Consider the following 24,061-nt stretch of genomic DNA (forward strand, 5'->3'; position numbering starts at 1 on the left):
GATTAATGAAGAAACCTAAATCTGAATCAAATTTCTAGTTCTGCTGAGAAGTCTGTTTAGAGGCAAATGACTCTCAGTAGCTATCTTTTTTTCTTTCCTTTCTTTTTTTAAAGTAAATAAAGCATCTTTTATTGTGTAAGCAGCTTTTGCAGAGACTCAGTGAAGGTCCAGTCACTTATAAAATGGGGAGAACAGGAGAGAAGAGGTCATACTCATTGGAAAACCATTTTAAATGAACTTGAATTTCCTGCCTCAGATGAACTGCATACAAGTATTGATACTAAAAGGATGTATTAATGTGATTTTTAAATTCATTATTTTATATTGAATATAGTTTGTTTACAATGCTGTGTTGCAGGTGTATAACAAAGTGATTCAGTTATACATATATCTATTTTTCAAAGTATTTTTCTCATGTAGGCTATTATAGAACATTGAGTAGAGCTCCTATGTGCTATGGTTCTTGTTGATTATCAATTTTATGCATAATAGTGTGCATATGTTAATTCCAAATTCCTAATTTGTCCTCCCCTCCACCTTTCCCCTTAGGTAAACATAAATTTCTTTTAAAGTCTATGAGTCTGTTTCTGTTTTGCAAATAAATTAATTGTATCATTCTTTTAGGTTCCAAATATAAGTGTTGTCATATGGCATTTGTTTTTCTCTGGCTAACTTACTTTACTTAGTGTGATAATCTCTAGGTCCATCCATGTTGTTGAAAATGGCATTATTTCATTTCTTTTTATGGCCAAGTAATATTCCATTGTATATATGTACAACATCTTCTTTATCCATTTCTCTGCCAATGGACATTTAGATTGCTTTCATGTCTTGGCTGTTGCAAATAATGCCACTATGAACACTGTGGTGAATGTATTTGAATTATGGTTTTCTCCTGATATAGCCCCAGGAGTGGGATTGCTGGATCATATGGTAGTGCTCTGAGTTTTAGTTTTAGTTTTTGAGGAAACTACATAGTGTTCTTCATAGTGGTTGTAGCAATTTACATTCCCACCAACAGTGTAAAGAGTTGCCTTTTATCCACACCCTCTCTAGCATTTATTATTTGTAGACATTTTGATGATGGCCATTCTGACTGGCGTAAGGTAATACCTTATTATAGTTTTACTTGCATTTCTCTAATAATTAGTGATGCTGAGAATTTTTTTCATTTGCTTTTTGGCCATCTCTATGTCTTCTTTGAAAAAAGTCTATTTATGTCTTCTGCCCACTTTTTGATTGTGTTTTCTCTCTCTCTCTATCTTTTTTTTTTTTGATATAGAGCTGAATGAGTTGTTTGTATACTTTGGAGACTAATCTTTTGTCAATCACTTCATTTACAAATATCTTCTATTCTGTGTGTGGTTGTCTTTTCATTTTGTTTATGGTTTGCTTTGCTTTGCAAAAAAACTTAAGTTCAATTAGGTCCCATTTTTTTGGTTTTTATTTTCATTAGGAGATGCATCAAACAAGATATTGCTGCAATTTATGTCAAAGAGAATTCTACCTGTTTTCCTCTCAGAGTTTTATAGCATCCAGTCTTACATTTAGGTCTTTAATCCATTTTGAGTTTCTTTTTGTGTATGGTGTTAGACGGTTCTAATTTAATTGTTCTACAGGTAATTATCCAGTTTTCCAAGCACTACTTATTGAAGAGACTGTCTTTCCTCCATTGTATGTTCCTGTTTCTGCATTGTAGATTAATTGACTGTAGGTGTGCAAGTTTATTTCTGGGGTTTCTATCCCATTCTAGTGAATATATTTAAGTTTTTGTGCCAGTACTTTACTGTTTTGGTTGTTTTGGCTTTATAGTATAGTCTAAAGTCAGGGAGCCTGACCAGCTCTGTTTTTCTTTCTCAAGATTGCCTTGGTTTTGGGGGTCTTTTGTGTTTCCATACAAATTTTTTAATGTTTTTTTCTAGTTTTGTGAAGAATGTCATTAATAAATTCATAGTAATTGCATTGAATCTGTAGATTGCCTTTGGTAATATGTTCATTTTGACAGTATTGATGCTTCTAATCCAAGAACATGATATATTTTTTCATCTATTTGTGTTATCTTTGATTTCTTTCATTAGCATCTGATAGTTTTCAGAGTACAGGTCTTTTGCCTTGTTAGGTAGGTTTATTCTTATCAATGAGATGATGAATGGGATGGTTTCCTTAACTTCTCTTTCTTATCTTTCATTGTTAGTGTATAGACATGAAATTTTTTTTTTTTTTTTTAGGGCTGCACCCATGGCATTTGGAAGGACTGAGGCTAGGGGTGGAATCAGAACTACAGCTGCCAGCCTACAGCACAGCCACAGCAATGCAGGATCTGAGCTGCTTCTGCAACCTATACCACAGCTCATGGCAATGCAATATCCTCAACCCACTGAGCAAAGCCAGGGGTCAAACCTGCAACCTCATGGTTCCTAGTCAAATTCGTTTCTGCTGCACCATGATGGAAACTCCTAGAAATGCAAACTTTTTCTGTCTACTAATTTTGTATCTTATGCTTTTACCAATTCATTAATTATCTCTAGTAGTTTTATTGTAGAGTCTTTAGGGTTTTATGTGCATAGAATCATATCATCTGCAAACAATGACAGTTTTACTTTTTCTTTTCCAATTTGGGCACCTTTTATTTCTTTTTCTTCTCTGATTGCTGTGGCTAGGACTTCCAAAACTTTGTTCGATAAAGTGGCAAGAATGGACAACCTTGTCTTATTCCTGATCTTAGAAGAAAGGCTTTCAGCTTTTTCCCATTAATAATGGGTTTGTCATCTTTGGCCTTAATTATGTTGAGGTAGGTTCCCTCTATGCCCACTTTCTGTAGAGGTTTTTTCTTTTTTTCTTTTTAAACATAAATAAGTATTAGGTTTTATCAAAAGCTTTTTCTGCATCATTTGAGATTATCATATGGTTTTAATTCTTCATTGTTAATGTGGTGTATCACACTGATTGATATGCAGATATTGAAAAATTGCTTCCCTGGAATAAATCCCACTTGATTATGGTGTATGATCCTTTAATGCACTGTTGGATTCAGTTTGCTAGTATTTTGTTGAGGATGTTTTACATCTATGTTCATCAGTGATATTGGCCTGTAATTCTTTTTGTGATGTATTTTTCTAGTTTTGGTATCAAGGTGATGGTGGTCTCATAGAATGTGTTTGGTGGTGTCCCTGGCCTATGCAATTTTTTGGAAGAGTTTGACAAGTGTATGTTAACTCCTCTCTAAATATTTGATAGAATTTGTCAGTGATGCCTTCTGGTTTTAGACTCAATACCTACTTTTTGAAGAGGAAGAATAAATCCAATATTTAAGGCTGTAAAAGATTGACTGATTATGATTTTTTAAAAAAACATTAAATATTTAACAGTGCTAGTATTTTTTGGTTTGTGATTGATTTAGTTTTCATTTTTGCTTTTGATACAAGAACACACTTTTTTCTGTACATATGTATGGTTTTGTAATAAAGAAGTATCTTTCTATTGTGGTACTGATTTTTGATTTTGTAGAAGAGCAAAATTGAAGGTAAGTGGAATTAAGTAATCTATCCATTTTCACATGTCTAATAAATGGTAGATCCAGGATTGGATTCTAAGTCTGTCAATTCCAGGGCCAGCTCTCTACACTTCCATTATAGGACTATAAAACTAAGTTAATTCCTCTTTCCTGATTTCATTTATACTTTATTATGACACAAGGAAATTTTCCTGTAAAATAAATCCCATCTTGGGTACCATCTATTTTGTAAGACAGGTCCCTCAGGGTAAATGCTTGTTGATGAATGGATCTCTTTATTTTCATGAAAACTTCTTGTATATGTGTTGTTCTGATATACACTCTGCTAAAATAGAGGCATCCAACTTTCTTAGTAGTATACATAGTGTATGCTATCCTTTTGTTTATTTATATTTTATGTCTGTGTCTTTATATTTAAAATGGAATCAGGGATGGGGTTGGATTGTAAACATCACATGAAAGAAATTAGTGAAGAGACTTTACTGGAGAAAGGGCAATCTTGCAAAAAAAAAAAAAAAAAAATAGGAGGCAAAGGGAATACACTCTCCCAATATGTTTTGCTGGGCAGATGCTTACCAACATTGTCTCAGAACACCAGCTGCCCATATCTGGAAATCCTTGGACCTATGGGAAGATGTAGGCTCACTACTAGGGTAGAGATAGAAGAGCTGCTCAAATCTTACATCTCAGCTTAGGCGTTACCTATGCTGCCATGAGAGGGTAGAGGACAGTGTTGTCCAGGTAAGCCAGAGTGAACATCTACATTCATTTAAAAAAAAAAATATTGCTCCTTGCATCATGTCCTTCCTAGCTGTGCTCTCTTCTCTTTCTTCTCCAAATCTTTGGTCTAAGGTAACATGACATAGAAAAATACTGAGAAATTTTTGGCAATGGAAAGGAGTATTCTGGTGAAAGAAAAGCAAAGCTCTTTCTTTTTTCAGCATTTAAGTATTAGAAATACTTATTGTTTTCAGACATTAAAAAACACAGGGGAGGGGAGAAAGCAAGAAAAATACTTTGTGACAAAAAAAAAAATCGTTAAAGTCCAGATGCAGTGTTTTAGTCTCATCACTTTAACATTCATTAAAATAGGAATTCCCATTGTGGCTCAGTGGTAACAAACCCAACTAGTATCCTTGAACACATGGGTTTGATCCCTGGCTTCACTCAGTGGATTAAGGATCCAGCAATGCCATGAGCGATGGTGTAGTTCACAGATGGGGCTGGGATCTGTCATTGCTGTGGCTGTGGTGTAGACTGGCAGCTAACAGTTTCTATTCGACCCCTAGCCTGGGAACTTCCATAGGTTGCAGGTGCCCGAAAAAGACAAAAAAAAAAAAAGCTATTACACTTTTTCTCTAGTTATAATCTATTTGCATTATAAAGGAGAGATCATTGCCCCCTTCTCTTTATGTAGCTGTATAGTGTATACTATAGAAAACCTACCATTACTGTTGTTATGCATTATTGAGTCAAGGCAAAAATGTTACTTAGTTGACCTATTATGCATTTCTTTATTTTTTCTTAATCAGAAAATAGAATCCCATTTAATTCCTTAATTCCAGTATTTGGTCTGTGTTTCAATACACAGACTAAATACTTTTTCAAAAGTTAATTCTGTGAACTATTTGTGAAAGAGTATGTATTCAAGCCTAGAACGTATCTGTAGTTCAGGAAATGCATTCATTGCCTGTTCTGTACTTTTGGATGTATTATTTATAGGTTATATATTTGCCAGTTCAATATATATAAATAATATATATATATATATATAAAAGGATCAATATCTCTGTTTAGATATGTGTACTAGTATGTGAAAAAGAAGTAAATTACCTACTATTTAGAAAAGTATGTGTGTGTGTGTATTTCAACATTATAAAAGAATTATTTCTTTTAACATTTCCTATTAAGATAAGCTCTTTAGTAAAGCATGATAAAAATATTATGAATTATTTTTATTATTATTATTATTACTAACTAGCTGAGAAAAATCTTACAGAGACCACCCCTTTTATCTTTAATTACACAGTGGTATAACATTTAGGCCAATTTCATCCCTTTATAGCAGATACATTTTGCATTATTGTTCTTTAAGCTAGATTTATATTTATAGATTATGCATATATTCTTTTTTTGCATATCATTTATCTCAAAAGGGTTAATATTTGCAATGTCTGAAGAACTCTAGATTATATATTCTTGTATGCTATCCTAGGGCAATGAGTTATCTAGTTATATGCATTTATTCTAATGTCCTTAGGTGAGTACATTCTTATTTGCATAGCTACATCTCTTCTTTATACCAGAAGTTTAATAAAATGGATCAGATGAAAATGATTACTCTAAACTACATTGCCTTGTTCTTTGTCAAAGGGATCATTGCAGTGTGGGAATAAAGGGTACTTGAATTGCAGCAGTACTGTCTTTATGTTCAACTTGTAAAATGCATGGAATCTTTAACAAAGTAGAAGAGATTAGAGACATACTCCCTTTTCAACTCTTATTCAACAGATGTCCACAATTCAGCCCACTGAAAGAATAATAAGAAAGCAAGCATTGAAATGTTACATTAAAATAGTGTGTTGTTCCGGGAGAGTACCCTAGACATGTCTTAAAGAAGAATGTCTTCCATTGTGTATTTGCACATTAGTTTTGTCTTTCACATATAAGATTTATGTTTTATGGATTTACTCTAAGATAAAAGAGAAAGAAGCAGTTCTCACCATGGGAGTCACTACTACTTCTTTATCTCTTGCTTTTTCTTCCTTTCTCTTATTTTCAAGGTATCTCTCTTCATATCAGAAGTCTTACTGAGTGAAGTGAAATATCAGCCTCTGTTATTATAGGCTTTTCCTTTTGTTCAGGATAAAATTCAGTGATAACTCCGGTGCGAAGTGATGGACAAGGAGGGGAACAGATTATTGTTGTAAAAGGGAAACAAATAATGAAACTCAAAAGTGTTTGAATCTCAGCCTCCCACCTCATCTCCCAAAAATATCATTTATAAATAGTGTTCTAAAGGTATTTTTGTCTTTTTGAAACAGGACATCTCATATGTCATGCCAGATATAAAGTTGAATATTTTCTGCTTTGAAACAGATTTGCAAGTCAGCTGGGGTTTAAGCATCTGATCTTTGTTAAAAGTGAATACAGGTAGAATATATTTTCAAATAACTTTTTTTGGTTTGCAGGTACAATTCTGGTGGATAACATGCTGATCAAAGGGACTGCTGGTGGACCAGACCCGACCATAGAACTCTCTCTAAAGGACAATGTGGATTACTGGGTGTTGCTGGATCCTGTTAAACAGATGCTTTTCCTGAACAGCACAGGCAGAGTTCTGGATAGAGATGTTAGTACATTTTTTTTTTGCCCATATGTTACAGCTTTATTATAATTTAAACGTGTGCATGTGTTTATTGATAGGTCAAGTTTGTGTTTTTTTTTCCTGTATTCATCAACAAAAACTTTTTTTAACTCCTTGAAAGAAAAACAAAAAGGGAAAAGGGCCATCTGTGTCTGAGAGAACCATTATATTTCTCTTCTGACATCCTGGAAGGTTGTCAGACTTCTGAATAAGGAGAATAGAATGCTCTGAATAACAGGGTAGTAACCTTGGAAAAGTAGAATATGCATAGCCTAATCTGTGGCAATGTTGGAGAGTAAAACTAGGTGTTGGCTTGAACTCAGAAAGTTGAGTTGAACCACTAACAGGAGGCTGCTCTTAAAAGCACAAAATACTAGTTGATAATGAGTGGAAATGTGCTTACAGAGCTAAAAAACAATTAAAAGAACACTAGCATAAGTTTCCTGGCAATATACCAGTCCTATCATTCTTAGGCAGTATGACCTGAGTATTTTTTTTTTTATTAAGAACAAATAACCAAAGTTGAATGTCTCCTTTCTGAAACATTTGAAAAACCTGATTAGATTTAAATAGCTCTCTAATGTAACTTTATTCTCACTCATTTGCATTCTACTCTTAGATGCAGAGAATAATGTGTACATGTGTGTGGTGGGGGGATCGGGTGGCAGGGGTGGTGTTATAACCAGTAATTGTACAGGACCTTGGGAAAACTCCAGAAATACATGTAAACATGCCTACCCCCAATTTCCTTTTTATAAAATCCAAACATCAGATATTCAACTTTCTGAACCTGAATCATCTCACAACATTGTTTGAGATTTAGGATCTCCTTTAAATATGGTGTGAAGTAGATGATCCCTACTCTGTTTCACATCTAAAATTCAGAGTCTTAAGAGCTTTGTGGTGAGGTAGAAGGAATCAGACTTCCCACGAGGATGAGCTGTCCTTGTACACTTGGAAAAGTCATCCTTGATGCTGTTGCCATCTCTACCTTTGCCCCTACTCACTATGTCCTTTCATCACAGCAACATTATTTATACCCCACAATTTATAGTTTTTTTTCTGGATGGCTAAGAAGGTATAAAATGGAATAAGGTTATCTTAGAATGTATCTTCCCTTATCTGAATTTATCTTATGATAAAGCTTAGTTTTATGAAAACAATCTGGATAATAGCACAAACTGGCAAGCTGTAAGAGTCTTCCTAAACTGTGGATCTCACAAGCATCCCTCTTTTTTATTATATAAGTTTCAGGTATACAACATTGCAGTTTAATATCTTTATACACTACAGAGTGATCATCGCCAGAAGGCCAGTTATCCTCCATCATCATTCAACTGACCCCCGTCACTTATTTTGCCCACTCCCTATGAAGCATACTTTATTGACTTTAATTAGGAATATTCATATCCCAAGTCATACACATTTTATAATATAACGTGGAGATTTAAATCATATTTATCTATTTTAGACTATCATTTTATATTTTGTTTCTTTTTAAAAAAAAAAACACCTAATAGTTGATAATGATAATTTACTTATTTACTGGTTAAATACTTTCTTTTTGGAATCACATCATTTGATATTAAAAGCGTAAGTTTAGGTCTGATTTATGAATTGAGAGAAAGGATACTTTCAGTATAATTAAAATGTGTTCAATAGCTCCAGCCAATAATATTGTTTTAATTATAATTATTTACCCAAAATTATCTTTACTTTTTAAGATCCCCATCTATTTTCTTGGCATTAATTTTTTATTTTCAATAAGGGCAGTATTTATTTAACATTGGCTAAATTGAAGCAGTATCATGGGAATACACTTACAAGTGATTTTGCCTGAAATAAATAATTACAAAAATGTGTACAGGTATCATTTAAAGAACCATCCAGGCTGGTTCTTTAAGAAAATATTCAGAGAGAGGAGGCAAGATGGCAGAAGAGTAGGGGGACACGCTTGCCCTCTCCCACACACACAACAAAAAAAAACACATCTACAGGTTAAACAACTCACACAGAACAGCAACCAATCGCTGGCAGAAGAACCAAAATTCCAATAACAGCAAGAATCTTGTGACATTACTGGGTAAAACAAGAGAAAAGAGAGTGATAGAAGATGAATCCGAGGTGGACAGGCACTCCCGAAAGGGAACTGTGGAGGAGAAATGGATCCCACACCCTGGAAAGTCACCTACTCAATGGAAAGATCAATTGAACTGGAGGAATCTCCAGATGCAGAGAAGAGTGTAGCAGTAAGTCGGAGTTCTGAAAAGCAGAGCGAGAACCAAACAGATCATCTGAACTACTGGCACATTCACCAAAAATTGAGACACTTGGCTGGGCTCTGAGACCTCGGCTCCAGAGGTTAGTCCCTGGGAAAGGGTAGGGTGGGTAGAGCGGAGTCTGTTGGGAGGTCTAGGAACCGGTCTGTCAAGTTTGATGGGCAGAGACTGCCTGGGAGACTAGAAGGAGGGAGCAATACACTAAGGGTGGGGAAGTGGAAAGCCACATCAGAGGGAACCTGGGAGAAGAGCTAGGTCTGTGCCAGCTCTTCTCCCAGTGGTGGGCCCCCATAGAATACTCCCCATGCCACAGCAAGCTTACTGGCCTGCCAGCTATCAGAAAGTTATGCTTACCAGTCTATCCTCCCTTCCCACTCCTTACGCACACGCTGGATGTGGGGCTGCCTGCCATCTGGGAGGGCTGGCCTCAACAATTGCCAGAAGCTTACCACTGCAAGGGCTGTCCCTGCCCTGGCCTGCTTGCCCTTTGGAGGGGCTACACCCCTGTGGAGCAGTACCAAACACTTCCAGCCACTGGGAAAAGGCCTGTAGCCCAGAAAAGATAGAACAAGCTTGGCCAGGCTGTGAAAAGATCTACCTACATTCTCAGGCAGTCCTTCCAGGTTGGGCTGCCCTAGGGAAGAGCCTCTTGGGTTCACAGTGGCCCAGCTAGCTGCTCAAGCCCTCAGGGGATGCTGCACTCCTGCGGAACAGCTGCCCAGCACCATCACCTCCCTGCAAGTGCCCCCACAGCCCAGAAAAGCTAGAACAAGCCACTTGGGTTCACAGCAGCCCAGCTAGCTGCTCCAGCCCTTGGGGAATGCTGCATTCCTGCAGAACAGCTGCCCAGCACTGCCAGCCCCCTGCAAGAGCCCCACAGCCCAAAAACACCAGAGCAAGCTCTGCCTTGCCAAGTGAAATCTGCTTCCATTGTGGCACAGACCTCCCAGTCCTGTCTGTTCTCAGGATGTCCTCCTTTGCTTCAGAGAGACCCTGTCTGCCCCGCCCACCCTCCAGAAAAGCCACACTGCCTCAAAGAAGACTGACCAACAACACCAGCCCCCAGGAAACATTCCACAGCAGTGAAAAGGCAAACACTGCCCGGCCATGGAGAGTAAAACTCCACCAAGAATAAGAAAACAACAAGCAAGATGAAGAAGCTGAGAAACCACCCCCAGTTAAACCAACAGGAGAACTTACCTAAAGCAGTCAACGAAGACACAGATCTCTGCAGTCTGACAGACCTGGAGTTCAAAAGAGAAATAGTCAAAATACTGAAGGAATTAAGAGAAGATATGAGCAGTAATGCAGACTCCCTCAGAAAGGATCTAGAAAATATAAGGAGGAGCCAAGAAAAACTAGAAAATTCATTTGCAGAGATACAAACTGAGCTAAGGGCAGTAAAAACCAGAAGGAATAATGCAGAAGAACGAATCAGTGATGTGGAAGATAGAATAATGGAAATCACCCAATCAGGTCAGCAGACAGAAAACCAAATGAAAAAACATGAAAGCAATATAAAGAGGGCCAATCTACGCATAATAAGAATTCCAGAAGGAGTAGAAAAAGATAAGGGGATGGAAAAAATATTTGAAGAAATTATCGCTGGAAACTTCCCAAATCTAAAGGATACTGAGTTCAAGATACAGGAAGCACAGAGGGCCCCAAACAAATTGAACCCAAATAGACCCACACCAAGACACACAATAATAAAAATGGCAAAAGTTAGTGATAAAGAGAGGATCCTAAAGGCAGCAAGAGAAAAGCAGAATGTTACCTACAAGGGAATCGCCGTAAGATTATCAGCTGATTTCTCTGCAGAAACACTGCAGGCCAAGAGGGAATGGCAAGAGATATTTAAAGTGCTAAAAGGGAAAAATATGCAACCTAGAATACTCTATCCAGCAAGAATATCATTTAAAATAGAAGGAGAAATAAAATTTTTTTCCAACAAACAAAAGCTAAAAGAATACAGCAATACAAAACCCAGGCTAAAAGAAATACTGAAAGGGCTTCTCTAAACCAAAAAGAAAGGAAGGAAAGAAAGGGAGGAAAAAGAAAAAAAAAATAAGAGGAAGAACTAGGATTGAGGAAAACACAATCAGAGAGCAGTCATTCAAATAAGCCAGCAAACAGATTTAATCATGAACATGTTTCAAACAAAATAAAATTAAAAAGAAAAAAAAGAGTCATCAAAAATCATAAAATGTGGGCAAGGGATGTTAGGAAATAAATAGACCCTTTTTTTGTTTGTGTCTCTTCTTAATTTTAGTATAGTAATGAAGTGTTTGAACCTACAGGACCATCAAGCTAAAACACACAATTATAGGAAGGGGTTAGCATACTTAAAAAAACAGGGCAACCACAAGCCAAAACCAAACACTGCATTCACAAAAAATGAAAAACAAAAAAAACAAAACAAACAAAAAAACCATTCAAGCAGATAATAACTGGAGACCATCCAACCAAAAAAAAAAAAAAAAAAAGAAAGAAAGGAAGAATGGAGAACCATAGAATCACCTGGAACACAAGGTTCAAAATGGCAATAAATAGTCATCTATCAATTATCACCTTAAATGTCAATGGACTGAATGCCCCAATCAAAAGACACAGAGTAGCTGAGTGGATAAAAAGGCAAAAACCTTCAATAGGCTGCCTACAAGAAACTCACCTTAGGACAAAGGATACATATAGATTGAATGTGAAGGGGTGGGAAAAAATATTTCATGCCAATAGATGTGACAGGAAAGCAGGAGTTGCAATACTAATATCAGACAAAATAGACTTTAAAACAAAAGACATAAAGACAAAGAAGGACACTATTTAATGATTAAGGGATCCATCCAAGGAGAGGATGTACTATCATCAATATATATGCCTCAAATACAGGAGCACCCAGTTACATACAACAAATATTAACAGACATAAAGGGAGAAATTGATGGGAATATAATCATAGTAGGAGATTTTAAAACCCCACTCACACCAATGGACAGATCCTCTAGACAGAAAACCAATAAAGCAACAGAGATCCTAAAGGAAACAATAGAAAATTAGACTTAATTGATATCTTCAGGACACTACATCCAAAAAAATCAGAATACACATTCTTCTCAAATGCACATGGAACATTCTCAAGAATCGACCACATATTGGGACACAAAACTAACCTCAACAAATTTAGGAGCATAGAAATTATTTCAAGTATCTTCTTTGACAACAATGCCGTGAAACTAGAAATCAACCATGGGAAAAGAAATGAGAACAAACCTACTACATGGAGACTAAACAACATACTAGTAAAAACCAATGGGTCAATGAGGAAATCAAGAAGGAAATTAAAAAATACCTTGAAACAAATGATAATGAAGACACAGCCTCTCAAAAATCTATGGGATGCTGCGAAAGCAGTGCTCAGAGGGAAATTTATAGCGATGCAGGCATTTCTCAAAAAAGAAGATCCCAAATTGACAACTTAACCCTCCACCTAAATGAATTAGAAAAAGAACAAAATAGACCTAAAGTCAGCAGAAGGAAGGAAATTATAAAGATCAAAAAGGAAATCAATAAAATAGAGATTCAAAAAACAATAGAGAAAATTAATAAAACTAAGAGCTGGTTCTTTGAAAAGGTAAACAAAATTGACAAACCCCTTGCCAGACTCACTAAGAAGAAGAGAGAAAGAACTCAAATAACCAAAATTATAAATGAAAAAGGAGAAATCACAATGGATACTGCAGAAATAAAAAATCCATAAGAGAATACTATGAACAATTATATGCCAACAAATTTGACAATCTGGAAGAAATGGATAATTTTCTAGAATCTTATAGCCTGCCAAAACTGAATCAAGAAGAAACAGACCAACTGAACAGACCGATCACTAGAAATGAAATTGAAGATGTCATAAAAACACTCCCCACAAATAAAAGTCCAGGACCAGATGGCTTCACAAGTTAATTCTATCAAACATATAAAGAGGATCTGGTGCCCATCATCCTTAAACTCTTTCAAAAGGTTGAAGAAGAAGGAATACTCCCAAAGACATTCTATGATGCCGCCATCACCCTCATTCCAAAACCAGACAGAGATACCACCAAAAAAGAAAACTATCAGCCAATATCTCTGATGCAAAAATTCTCAACAAAATCTTAGCCAACTGAATCCAACAACATATCAAAAAGATTATACACCATGACCAGGTAGGGTTCATCCCAGGTTCACAAGGATGGTTCAACATATGCAAAACAATCAACGTCATACACCACGTTAACAAAAGTCAAAAATCATATGATCATCTCAATAGATGCAGAAAAAGCATTTGGCAAAATCCAACATTCATTCATGATCAAGACCCTTGCCAAAGTGGGTATAGAGGGAACATTCCTGAATATAATCAAAGCCACTTAAGATAAACCCACAGCAAATATAATACTCAATGGGGAAAAACTGAAAGCCTTCTCCCTCAAATCTGGAACAAGACAGGGATGCCCACTCTCACCACTGCTCTTCAACATCGTTTTGGAAGTCCTAGCCACAGCAATTAGACAAACAAAAGAAATAAAAGGCATCCATATAGGAAGAGAAGAGAGAAAACTGTCCCTGTATGCAGATGACATGATACTATACATAGAAAACCCTAAGGACTCAAGCCAAAAACTACTTGAACTGATTATTAAATTCAGCAAAGTAGCAGGATATAAGATTAACATTCAGAAGTCAGTCACATTTCTGTGTACCAAGAGTGAAATATTAGAAAAGGAATAAAAAAATACAATACCTTTTAAAATTGCACCTCACAAAATCAAATACCTCAGATGCACCTGACCAAGGAAGGAAAGGACTTATATGCCGATAATTATAAAACTTTAATCAAAGAAATCAAAGAAGATGTAAAGAAATGGAAATATATTCCATGTTCCTGGATTGGGAAAATCAATATTGTAAAAATGGCCATACTTCCCAAAGCAACCTACAGATTCAATGCAATCCCTATCAAATTACCCAGGACATTTTTCACAAAATTAGGACAAACAATCCAAACATTTATATGGAACCACAAAAGACCCAGAATCGCCAAAGCAATCCTGAGAAACAAAAACCAAGCAGGAGGCAGAACTCTCCCAGACTTCAAGAAATGTTACAAAGCCACAGTCATCAAAACAGTGTGGTACTGGTACCAAAACAGACAGACAGACCAATGGAACAGAATAGAGAATCCAGAAATAAACCCTGACACCTATGGACAATTAATCTTTGACAAGGGAGGCAGGAACATCAAATGGGAAAAAGAAAGTCTATTCAGCAAGCATTGCTGGGAAACCTGGACAGCTGCATGCAAAGCAATGAAATTAGAACACACCCTCACACCATGCCCCAAAATAAACTCAAAATAGCTGAAAGACTTAAATATACAACAGGACACCATCAAACTCCTAGAAGAGAACATAGACAAAACACTCTCTGACATCAACATCATGAATATTTTCTCAGGTCAGTCTCCCAAAGCAATAGAAATAAGAGCAAAAATAAACCCATGGGACCTAATCAAACTGAAAAGCTTTTGCACAGCAAACGAAACCCAAAAGAAAACCAAAAGACAACTTACAGAATGGGAGAAAATAGTTTCAAATGATGCAACCGACAAGGGCTTAATCTCTAGGATATACAAGCAACTTATACAACCCAACAGCAAAAAAGCCAATCAATCAATGGAAAAATGGGCAAAAGACCTGTATAGACTGTCCTCCAAGGAAGATATACAGATGTCCAGCAAACACATGAAAACATGCTCAACATCACTGATTATGAGAGAAATGCAAATCAAAACTACCATGAGATACCACCTCAACCAGTCAGAATGGCCATCATTAATAAGTCCACAAATAACAAATGCTGGAGGGGCTGTGGAGAAAAGGGAACTCTCCTGCACTGTTGGTGGGAATGTAAACTGGTACAGCCATTATGGAGAACAGTTTGGAGATACCTTAGAAATCTATACATTGAACTTCCCTATGACCCCGCAATCCCACTCTTGGGCATATATCTGGAAAAAACTCTACCCCTTTAAAGGAGACACATGCACCTGCATGTTCATAGCAGCACTACTCACAGTAGCCAGGACATGGAAACAACCCAAATGTCCATCAACAGAGGATTGGATTCGGAAGAGGTGGTATATATACACAGTGGAATACTACCCAGCCATAAAAAAGAATGACATAATGCCATTTGCAGCAACATGGATGGAACTAGAGAATCTCATAATGAGTGATATGAGCCAGAAAGACAAAGACAAATACCATATGATATCACTTATAACTGGAATCTAATATCCAGCACAAATGAACATTTCCACAGAAAAGAAAATCATGGACTTTGAGAATAGACTTGTGGCTGCCCGACATGAGAGGGAGGGAGTGGGATTGGAAGCTTGGGCTTATGACACAACTTAGAATAGATGTACAAGGAGATTCTGTTGAGTAGCATTGAGAACTTTGTCTAGATACTCATATTGCAAGAGAATAAAGGGTGGGGGGAAATAATGTATACATGTAAGAATAACTTAACCCCCATGCTGTACAGCAGGAAAAAATAAAAAAAATAAAATATTCAAAAATTATTCCCTTTCCATTAAAAATGCTCTTTGGATTAGCAAAGCTATGGTCAAGTTAAACTTGCAAAGAAGCTTCATAAATTAAAGTGCTATCATTGGACACCTCACTGAAATTACCTAAAGATTCTAGAGACTAGTAAATCTAAAGAATATTAAATGTTAAATGAATATGGAAGAGGGAAATCAGTAAAGAAAAACAAAAACAAAAACACATGTCCACGTATTTGCAATGTATTTACCATTCAGCATTCTATTTGTTGAAATAATGATAAGTCAATAAATGAAAGATGTTCTAAAGCTTAATAATAAATGAATCTATGCCTGTACGGTTAAAGAATATCATGCCAAAGATTTAATAAACATTGTCATTTTGTACAGGTACTTTCATAGATGCTGGGACTTAATAAACCTGAGTTAAAATAGGCAGAGGATATGAACCTGCTGAGTAGGGGCACTTTTGAAGCTTTTGTTTTATGTGAATTTTTTTCCCAATAGAGTTTTTGATCATAGAGGAAGGAGTGACAGATTTATAGCTCTATTTCCTTTATCTTCTTTTCTGGCAGCCTTAGTTGAGGAAGATTAAGGAGGAAGATGCTATTAGTTCAGAGTAAAAATAATGATGTTAAGAATGTTTTCCATCTAGAAAATTAAAGTATGAAATTAAATGAATGGTATAGGTTTCCATTGCAAAATTAAGATGATGGAGCCCTCTTTGACAGATTTTAGGAAGAAGACAGCCAGAGACAGATACAAATATAAGATCAAGATAAAATTAATTAGGTATAGCACATTTTGTTGTCTATTTCTTTTATTTTTTTTAATTTTATTGAACTATATTTGATTTGTTGTGTTAATTTCTGCTGTGTAGTAAGTGATTCAGTTATACATATATGCATATCCACTCCATATAAATTATCATAGAATATTGAATATATTTCCCTGTGCTATGGAGCAGATTCATATTGACTACATATCCCATATACAATAGTGTGCATATGTTAATCCCAAGAATATATATTATTTAAAGTTAGATAGTATAGACTATTTACAGAATTATTGAATTTTAAAGCTGAAAGGAACCTTATTATTGATAATTCAGTACTTTCTTTCATAATCTGTGCAGTAGATTTAGACATAAATACATAGGCAAAGGGTCAGTCTTTAATATTTAGCACTTGTCTATGGTAAAATGAGAAAAATGAAGCAAAATAAAGCAGTGGAGTTTTTTTGTTTGTTTTGTTTTGTTATTTTCACCAAAGCTAACTGTATTCATTTTACTGTAATATCTAATATCATCCCCTTTTTGTAACTTTAGATTTTTGTTCTAAGTCTATGAAAAAATACCATGGTTATTTTGATAGGGATTACATTGAATCTGTAGATGGCTTTGGGCAGTATGGATGTTTTAACAGTACTAATTATTCCAATCCCAAGAAAGGTATATCTTTCCATTTATTTATGTCATCTTCCATTTCTGTCATCAGATGGAAGTACAGGTCTTTTACCTGTACAGAGCACAGGTCTTTTACTTCCTGGGCTAAATTTATTCCTTTATATTTATTCTTTTCAATACAGTTGTAAATTGAAGTGTTTACTTGATTTTTCTTTCTGAGAATTCATTATAAGTGTAGGAAACACAACAGATTTCTGTATATTAAATTTATATCCTGAAACTACTGAATTTATTTATTAGTTCTAATAGTTTTTTGTTTGTTTTGGTAGAGTTTAGGGTTTTCTTTGTATAGTATTATGTCATCCACAGATAGTGACAATTTTACTTCTTCCCTTCAAATTTGGATACATTTTATTTATTTTTTCTTGTTTAACTGCTGGGGCTAGTACTTCAAATACTATGTGGAAAATTAGCAGTAACAATGGCATCCTTGTCCTAATTCTTGATCTGAGAGGAAAATCTTTTATCATACCACTGAGTATGATGTTAGTTGTGGATTTGTTACAATGGCCATTATTATGTTGTGTGTATTCCCTCTCTACCAATTTTTGGAGTTTTTTGTTTGTTTTATGAATGGATGTTGAATTTTGTTAAATTCTTTTTTGTATCTGTTGAGATGATCATATGATTTTTATCCCTTCCTTTGGTAATGTGGTGTATGACTGATTGATTTGCAAATATTGAACCATCCTTCCATCCCTGTAATAAATTACACTTGATCATGATGTATGATCCTTTTAATGTATTGTTGAATTCAGTTTGCAAATATGTTGTTGACAACTTTTGCATCTATATTCATTAGGAATATTGGCCTGCAATTTTTTTTCTTTCTTTTCTTTCTTTCTTCCTTTCTTTCTTTCTTTCTTTCTTCCTTTCTTTCTTTCTTTCTTTCTTCCTTTCTTTCTTTCTTTCTGTTTCTTTCTTTCTCTTTCTTTCTTTCTTTGTTTCTTTCTTTCTTTGTTTCTTTCTTTCTTTTTTTCTTTCTTTCTTTCTTTCTCTTCCTTCCTTCCTTCCTTTCTTCCCTTCTTCCTTTATTTCTTTTTCTTTGTTTCTTTCTTCTTATATGTCCTTTTCTGATTTTGATATCAGAGTAATGCTGGCCTCATAGAATAAGTTTGGAAGCATTCCTCCATTTTCTATTTTTTGAAATAGTTGAGAAGGATAGATAGTAACTCTTTTAATGTTTGGTAGAATTCCCCTGTGAGGACTTCTGCTATTACAGTTTTTTTGTTGGGAGTTTTTTTTTTATTATTGCTTTAATTTCATTAGTAGTAATTGGTCTGTTTACATTTTCTATTTCTTCCTTATTCAGTCCTGGAAGGTTGCATGTTTCTAGGAATATATTTATTTCTTCTAGGTTGTCCTTTTGGGGGGGGGGCACATATAATAGTAGTAGTCCTATGATTGTATTTCTATGATATCAATTGTAACTTGTCCTCTTTCATTTCTAATTTTGTTTATTTGGGCCCTCTCTCTTTTTTTTTCTTGATGAGCATGGCTGAAGGTCAGTTTTGTTTATATTTTCCAAAAAAAAAAACTTTTAGTTTTGTTAATCATTCCATTCCTCTTTAGTCATATTTATTTCCACTCTGACTTTTATCATGTCCTTTCTTCTAAAAACATTGAACTTTGTTTGTTCTTTTTCTAATTCCTTTAGGTATGAAACAAGGCTGTTTGATATTTTTCTGAATCACTATAAATTTCCCTTTTAGAAATTTTTTTATTGTGTCCTTTAGATTTTGGAAAGTTGTGTTTCTATTTTCATTCCTTTCAAGGTATTCTTTTTAACTTCCTCTTTGATGTATTTGTTGACTGTTTTGAGGAGGAGGGGAGAAGAAAAGAATAATTTTACCGTTTTACCAGGCAAAGGGAGAGCAGAGAGATCATGACTTCAAAAACTCATGTGTCCCTATTTTTTTTTTTTATGTAGCATGTTGTTTAGTATCTGCATGCTTGTGTTTTCTGCAGTCTTCTTCCTGTAATTGATTTCTACTTTTATACCATTGTATTGGAAAAATAACACTCAGTATGATTTCAGTCATCTTAAATTTATTGAAACTTGTTTTGTGGCTAGCATGTGATCTATTATGAGTAAATCTCCATGTAGCCCTGAAAAGAATGTGTAATCTTGGTTGTTTTGGATGGAGTGTTCTGCTGATATCTATTTAGTCCATGTGACATAATTTGTCATTTAAGGTCAATGTTTCTTCATTGATTTTCTGTCTGGATGAAATAAGTGGGGAATTAAATTCCTCTACTATTTTTTGGCCATACCTGCAGCATGTGGAAATGCCCAGGCCAGGGGTTGAATTTATGCCACAGCAGGTTCTATAATCCACTGCAACACAAGGGAACTCTAAATTCCCCTACTATTATAGTATTAGTGTCAATTTGCCAGTTTAAGCCTGTTAATATTTGCTTTATATATTTAGGTCTACTCTTAGGTTAGGTGTGTATATGTTGAAAAATATCTTATTTTATTGACCTATTTAACATCATGTAAAACAATTCTTTGTCTTTTGTTATACTCTTTAAAGTCTATTAAAGTCTGTAATCAATGTTTCACTTGAGCAAAATTTTCTAATCACTATTGGACATAGGATAATAGGGGTCATGGTAACATCAATAATTAAAATTATAACAGAAAAAAAGCATAATTCTAGTACAGTTGTGTGACAGTTAATCTCAAAACTCTAGGAAAACTTTTAAAAGCTTTGAGTAGTGGGAAATTGTGTTTATAACAATCCCACCATCTTAACATCTCTTCTTTTAGAGTCTTAAGTTGGTAAATGAACCAATAATTTGACTTCTATACCCAGGCCAATATCCATTTATCTCCTAAGTTTTGAACTATTATAGCCATGGTATGTCTTGCATTTGCATCCAGTAAAAGCCTTAAGTTCTCCTAAGATTTGGAAAAATCTCCTAGTAGTGTTCTTTACTATATTTCATGATTCAGCCCACTATAGTTTCAGTGTCCCAAAGCACAGCTCTGACCTTGTCATCAGAGGCCTTTTCATTGTGAACTGGTTTATTGGGCCCTTGAGGTCCCCTAGCTTCAAGCTGTAGTCATTCTTTTTCTTTTTATTAAAAAACATATATTCTATAATATTAAAAAAAACTGAACTGCTCTTCTCTCAACATAATCTATTTTTTTCTTATCATGTCATCCCTGATACTGTTTTTAACCTATGTGTTAGTTTAAGTTATCATCAGTTGAATGTTATCTACTACCAAGACATGCCTTAAATTTCTAATCTTTATGTAAAATATTTCCTAATAGTAACACCAGTACATAATTACTTACTCTAAATTCCAAAGCCTGCAAAACTCTAGTCTGACTCACATTATAGCTATTTATATTTGTCTCATATCAGTTTTATAGGATTTCCTTAATATACAAAGAATTCTGTCATATTAATCCCAACCCACACTGAGCTTTGCATATAATAAACACAATTAAATAATCTTAATGTCCTTAATAACTACTTGTGAAAAACTTATGAATTTCTAAATATATACCTAATAATGTTTTCAAATCAGTACTCTCATCTTTAGGCAACTTCTGTAAACATACCATTCATCATTTAAGTACAGTTTTAGCTCTGGCCAGCCATTTCTGTTAATTTTATTTCATTATTTAAAAAACATTCCTAGGGAGTTCCCATTGTGGCTCAGTGGGTTAAGGACCTGACATTTTCTCTCTCAGAAGGCAACTTTGATCCATGTCTTCACTCAGTGGGTTAAGGAGCCAGCTGTGGCTATGGCATAGGCCTGAGCTGTAGCTCCAGTTCGACTCCTAGCCTGTGAACTTCCATATGCTGCAGGTGCAGTCATTAAAAGAAAAGAAAAGAGAGAGATTTCTGTAACACACTGGTTCTTACTTCTTTTCACTGTCCTCCAGTTTATTTTTGAAATAACAATGATTTTTCATTTTGTAAAAATAATACATATATTGGAAGAAAAATCAAGATAAACTTTTCATTCCTGTGAGGAATCAATAAAATTTGCCTTTGCTTTACAAAAAATAAAATCAGTTCTTACTGAAGTTGCTAAAAAAAAATGTTCCCCCTATTATTAAGCAATCCAAATATGCGGTTTCTAGAAAATACTCAGTTCCTCTTAGACTGAAGATGTATGCTATAATCAACACTGTTTGTATCAATAAATTATTTATAAATGCTTCATTTTGCACACTGCATCTTAATAATTATCTGAAAAACTTATGACAATTATTTTTACCTTTATTCAGATTACAAAATTCATACATACTTATTGCAAAAATTTCTTCCCTTACTTTCTATTCTCAACCTTAACTTTTCAAAGATAACCTTCAACAACTATTGATACATGTCATTCATGAACTTTATGTATGTCAAAATGTATTCATACATGTATACTAGCTTACAGATATGAAAATATACATTCAGTGTACTATACTAAATACTTTTAAATTTGGAAAATATTTCACATGTCTAGGTATATTTGCATAATGGTTACCTTAAATATTTACCCCCAGACAATTTATACAGTGTTTTTTTTTCTGTTTTGTTTCACGAATGTAGCAATTTAAGAGAATTAAAGATATAATTGCCATGACTTATTTTTGCCACTAGTTATTAAAAATAAACCAAAATTTCACTAACTCATTCCTAAATTTTTTTGAGTCCCTAAACTCTTACTAATATACTTGGTGGAACTATACTTGGTATATTTATGACCTTCTTATACAGTAGAATAGAATCTATTCCAACATGAGATTAAAATGAGTGTTATATATTAGCCAAGGGAATGCTTGCCTTCATCATGATTCTTTATTGTTGGAATTTATTGCAAGCTAAGTTCTATCCATGCTTCTAACCATTGCATAGGGAACTAAAGTTGACAAGAGTTCCAGGTGACCTGGTTATATCTAATTTATGAGCACTTAGCAGGGCTAAGTGGGGGCTCAGTGCACAGTCCATTTGATCCTCTACTTGCAAAGACTGTGACCTTTCTGTCCCAGTGCTAATACACAATATAGTATTAAAAGTTGAGATGAAATAGCTTTATAGGTCTCTCTTGCTATATTTATAAGATAAATAACTTTTAGAAGAACATAAATTGTCATCTGATTGTCTTCCAAGAGGTGTGCCAAGGGCTAATAGTACAAGTATTTATTCTGTTTTTTACTTTATAATTGAAATATGCAGGACTTCCTTAAACAGCCTATTGTAGCAAACTCTTTAAAACAGGTAGTAAAGATAAAGGTTGTCTGATTCAAATTCTTTCCCCCAAACCACTAAGACCTAGGTTTTTGTTAAGTGTTTTTTTTGTTTGTTTTTTTTTTTAGCCTCAAATTTGTAGATTTTCAGTGATGGGGCTTGATTTTTAGGATGGTCCGTTCTATTCTGTGCCACTTTAGAGTAGTAGAAAAATCTCTAGTTTTTTATATAGAAAAAATATGCTCTGTAGCACTTTTTATTCGTTGTTATTACTTTTGTTCTCTGAGACTACAATGAATAAACTAATTAATTGATGTTTTTATAACAACCATTTAGATGTCAGATGAATCTTATGACTTTTAGCTTAAAGATCTCAAATTTTATCACACATTCTCAAGGTGATTAGACCTCACATCCTATTTGCCTATAAATTGGTACTTATTATAATCTACCTATGTCTTCATATGATTTTGTTAATGAATATGAAGTAGTTTGAATTATTATTTCAGTAGTTCATTTATAGTGTTGGCATGGGAAATCATTTACTCATCAAAAATTTCACTATTATATTTTCACATTAATATTTGTAGCCATTTATTTTTATTTTGGCTAAGTTTTTTTGTAATATAAATGATTTTAATTTATTATTGTAAAAGTATAGAAACATTCTGATTCATTAAAACAATTTTGAACTTTGCCTTTTGTCATTAAATGTATTATATATCTTTTTGAGCTTTGTAACATTCACAGGTTTTGCACACGTGACTTTAATATCCTTCTATATGTTAGTGGTTAAATATGAAATAGGTTGTATATAAAGACACTGAGCTATATGTCACTTCACTAGAAAACTTCCTCCATATGATAACAATGCTTCAATTTATTCTTTCTAGGTACAGTTATTCAAGTACAGTACAATTCAACTGCCTTTCTCTTTATTGCTCATAAAGATATCCTGAGGTTAAACAATGTTTTATTCAAACTAAGCATAATTTCTAAAGCATTCTCATTTAGAAATGAGACACTTTTGAAGTTACCATTGTGGTACAATAAAAACAAATCCTGCTAGGAACCATGAGGTTGCAGGTTGGATCCTGAGCCTTGCACAGCAGGTTAAGGATCCACGTCTACATGAGCTGTGGTGTAGGTCTAGACACAGCCTGGATCCTGCATTGCTATGAGATAGCCTGGGAATCTCCATCTCCATATGCCCCAAGTGTGGCCCTAAAAAGCAAAAAAATGAAAAAATTTAAAAAATAATAAAAAATCGAGACCTTTTTAATGAGCTGATCCTACTTTCCAGTGATCATTGCTATATTTGTAATTGGTTTTAATCCAAATATTTCATAATTTATATTGTATATTATAATATTATTATAATACAAGCTTGTCAGTTTGTATTTTATATATTCATTTTTTTAACTTTTTTGGAAATTTATCTTTTTATAAATAAAAAGATAGTTTAAATGTTTTATGTGCTAATATTCACCTTACACAGGGTAAGCTCATATAATACTTATGATGATTATATCATATCATTGTTTATTATGATCCCTATTTTTAAAGATGAGGAAACTAAGCACAGAGAGATTTTGCATCTGAATCACATAGTTAGTAGGTTATGGAACC

The 24,061-nt window shown here is 34.4% G+C and overlaps 1 protein-coding gene across 34 annotated transcripts in view; it reads left to right on the plus strand.

The window, feature by feature from the left end:
• PCDH15 (protocadherin related 15) overlaps window positions 1–24,061 on the plus strand; it is a 1,617,506-nt gene that overhangs the window by 1,142,826 nt on the left and 450,619 nt on the right. For all 34 annotated transcript variants that reach the window (XR_014827612.1, XR_014827610.1, XR_014827605.1 and 31 more), the window contains one exon: window positions 6,706–6,866. Coding sequence is in view for 13 of the 34 variants with exons in the window: in XM_084996683.1 (XP_084852809.1) it covers window positions 6,706–6,866 (161 nt within the window). In the remaining 21 variants the exon portion in view is untranslated. The remainder of the gene's footprint in view (window positions 1–6,705; window positions 6,867–24,061) is intronic.

Source organism: Sus scrofa, chromosome 14 (assembly GCF_054392235.1).
Source record: "Sus scrofa isolate SSC_HxYL_T2T_F1_AM1 chromosome 14, Sscrofa_HxYL_maternal_Yorkshire_Landrace_v2.0, whole genome shotgun sequence".
In the NCBI taxonomy this organism is placed as follows: Eukaryota; Metazoa; Chordata; class Mammalia; order Artiodactyla; family Suidae; genus Sus; species Sus scrofa.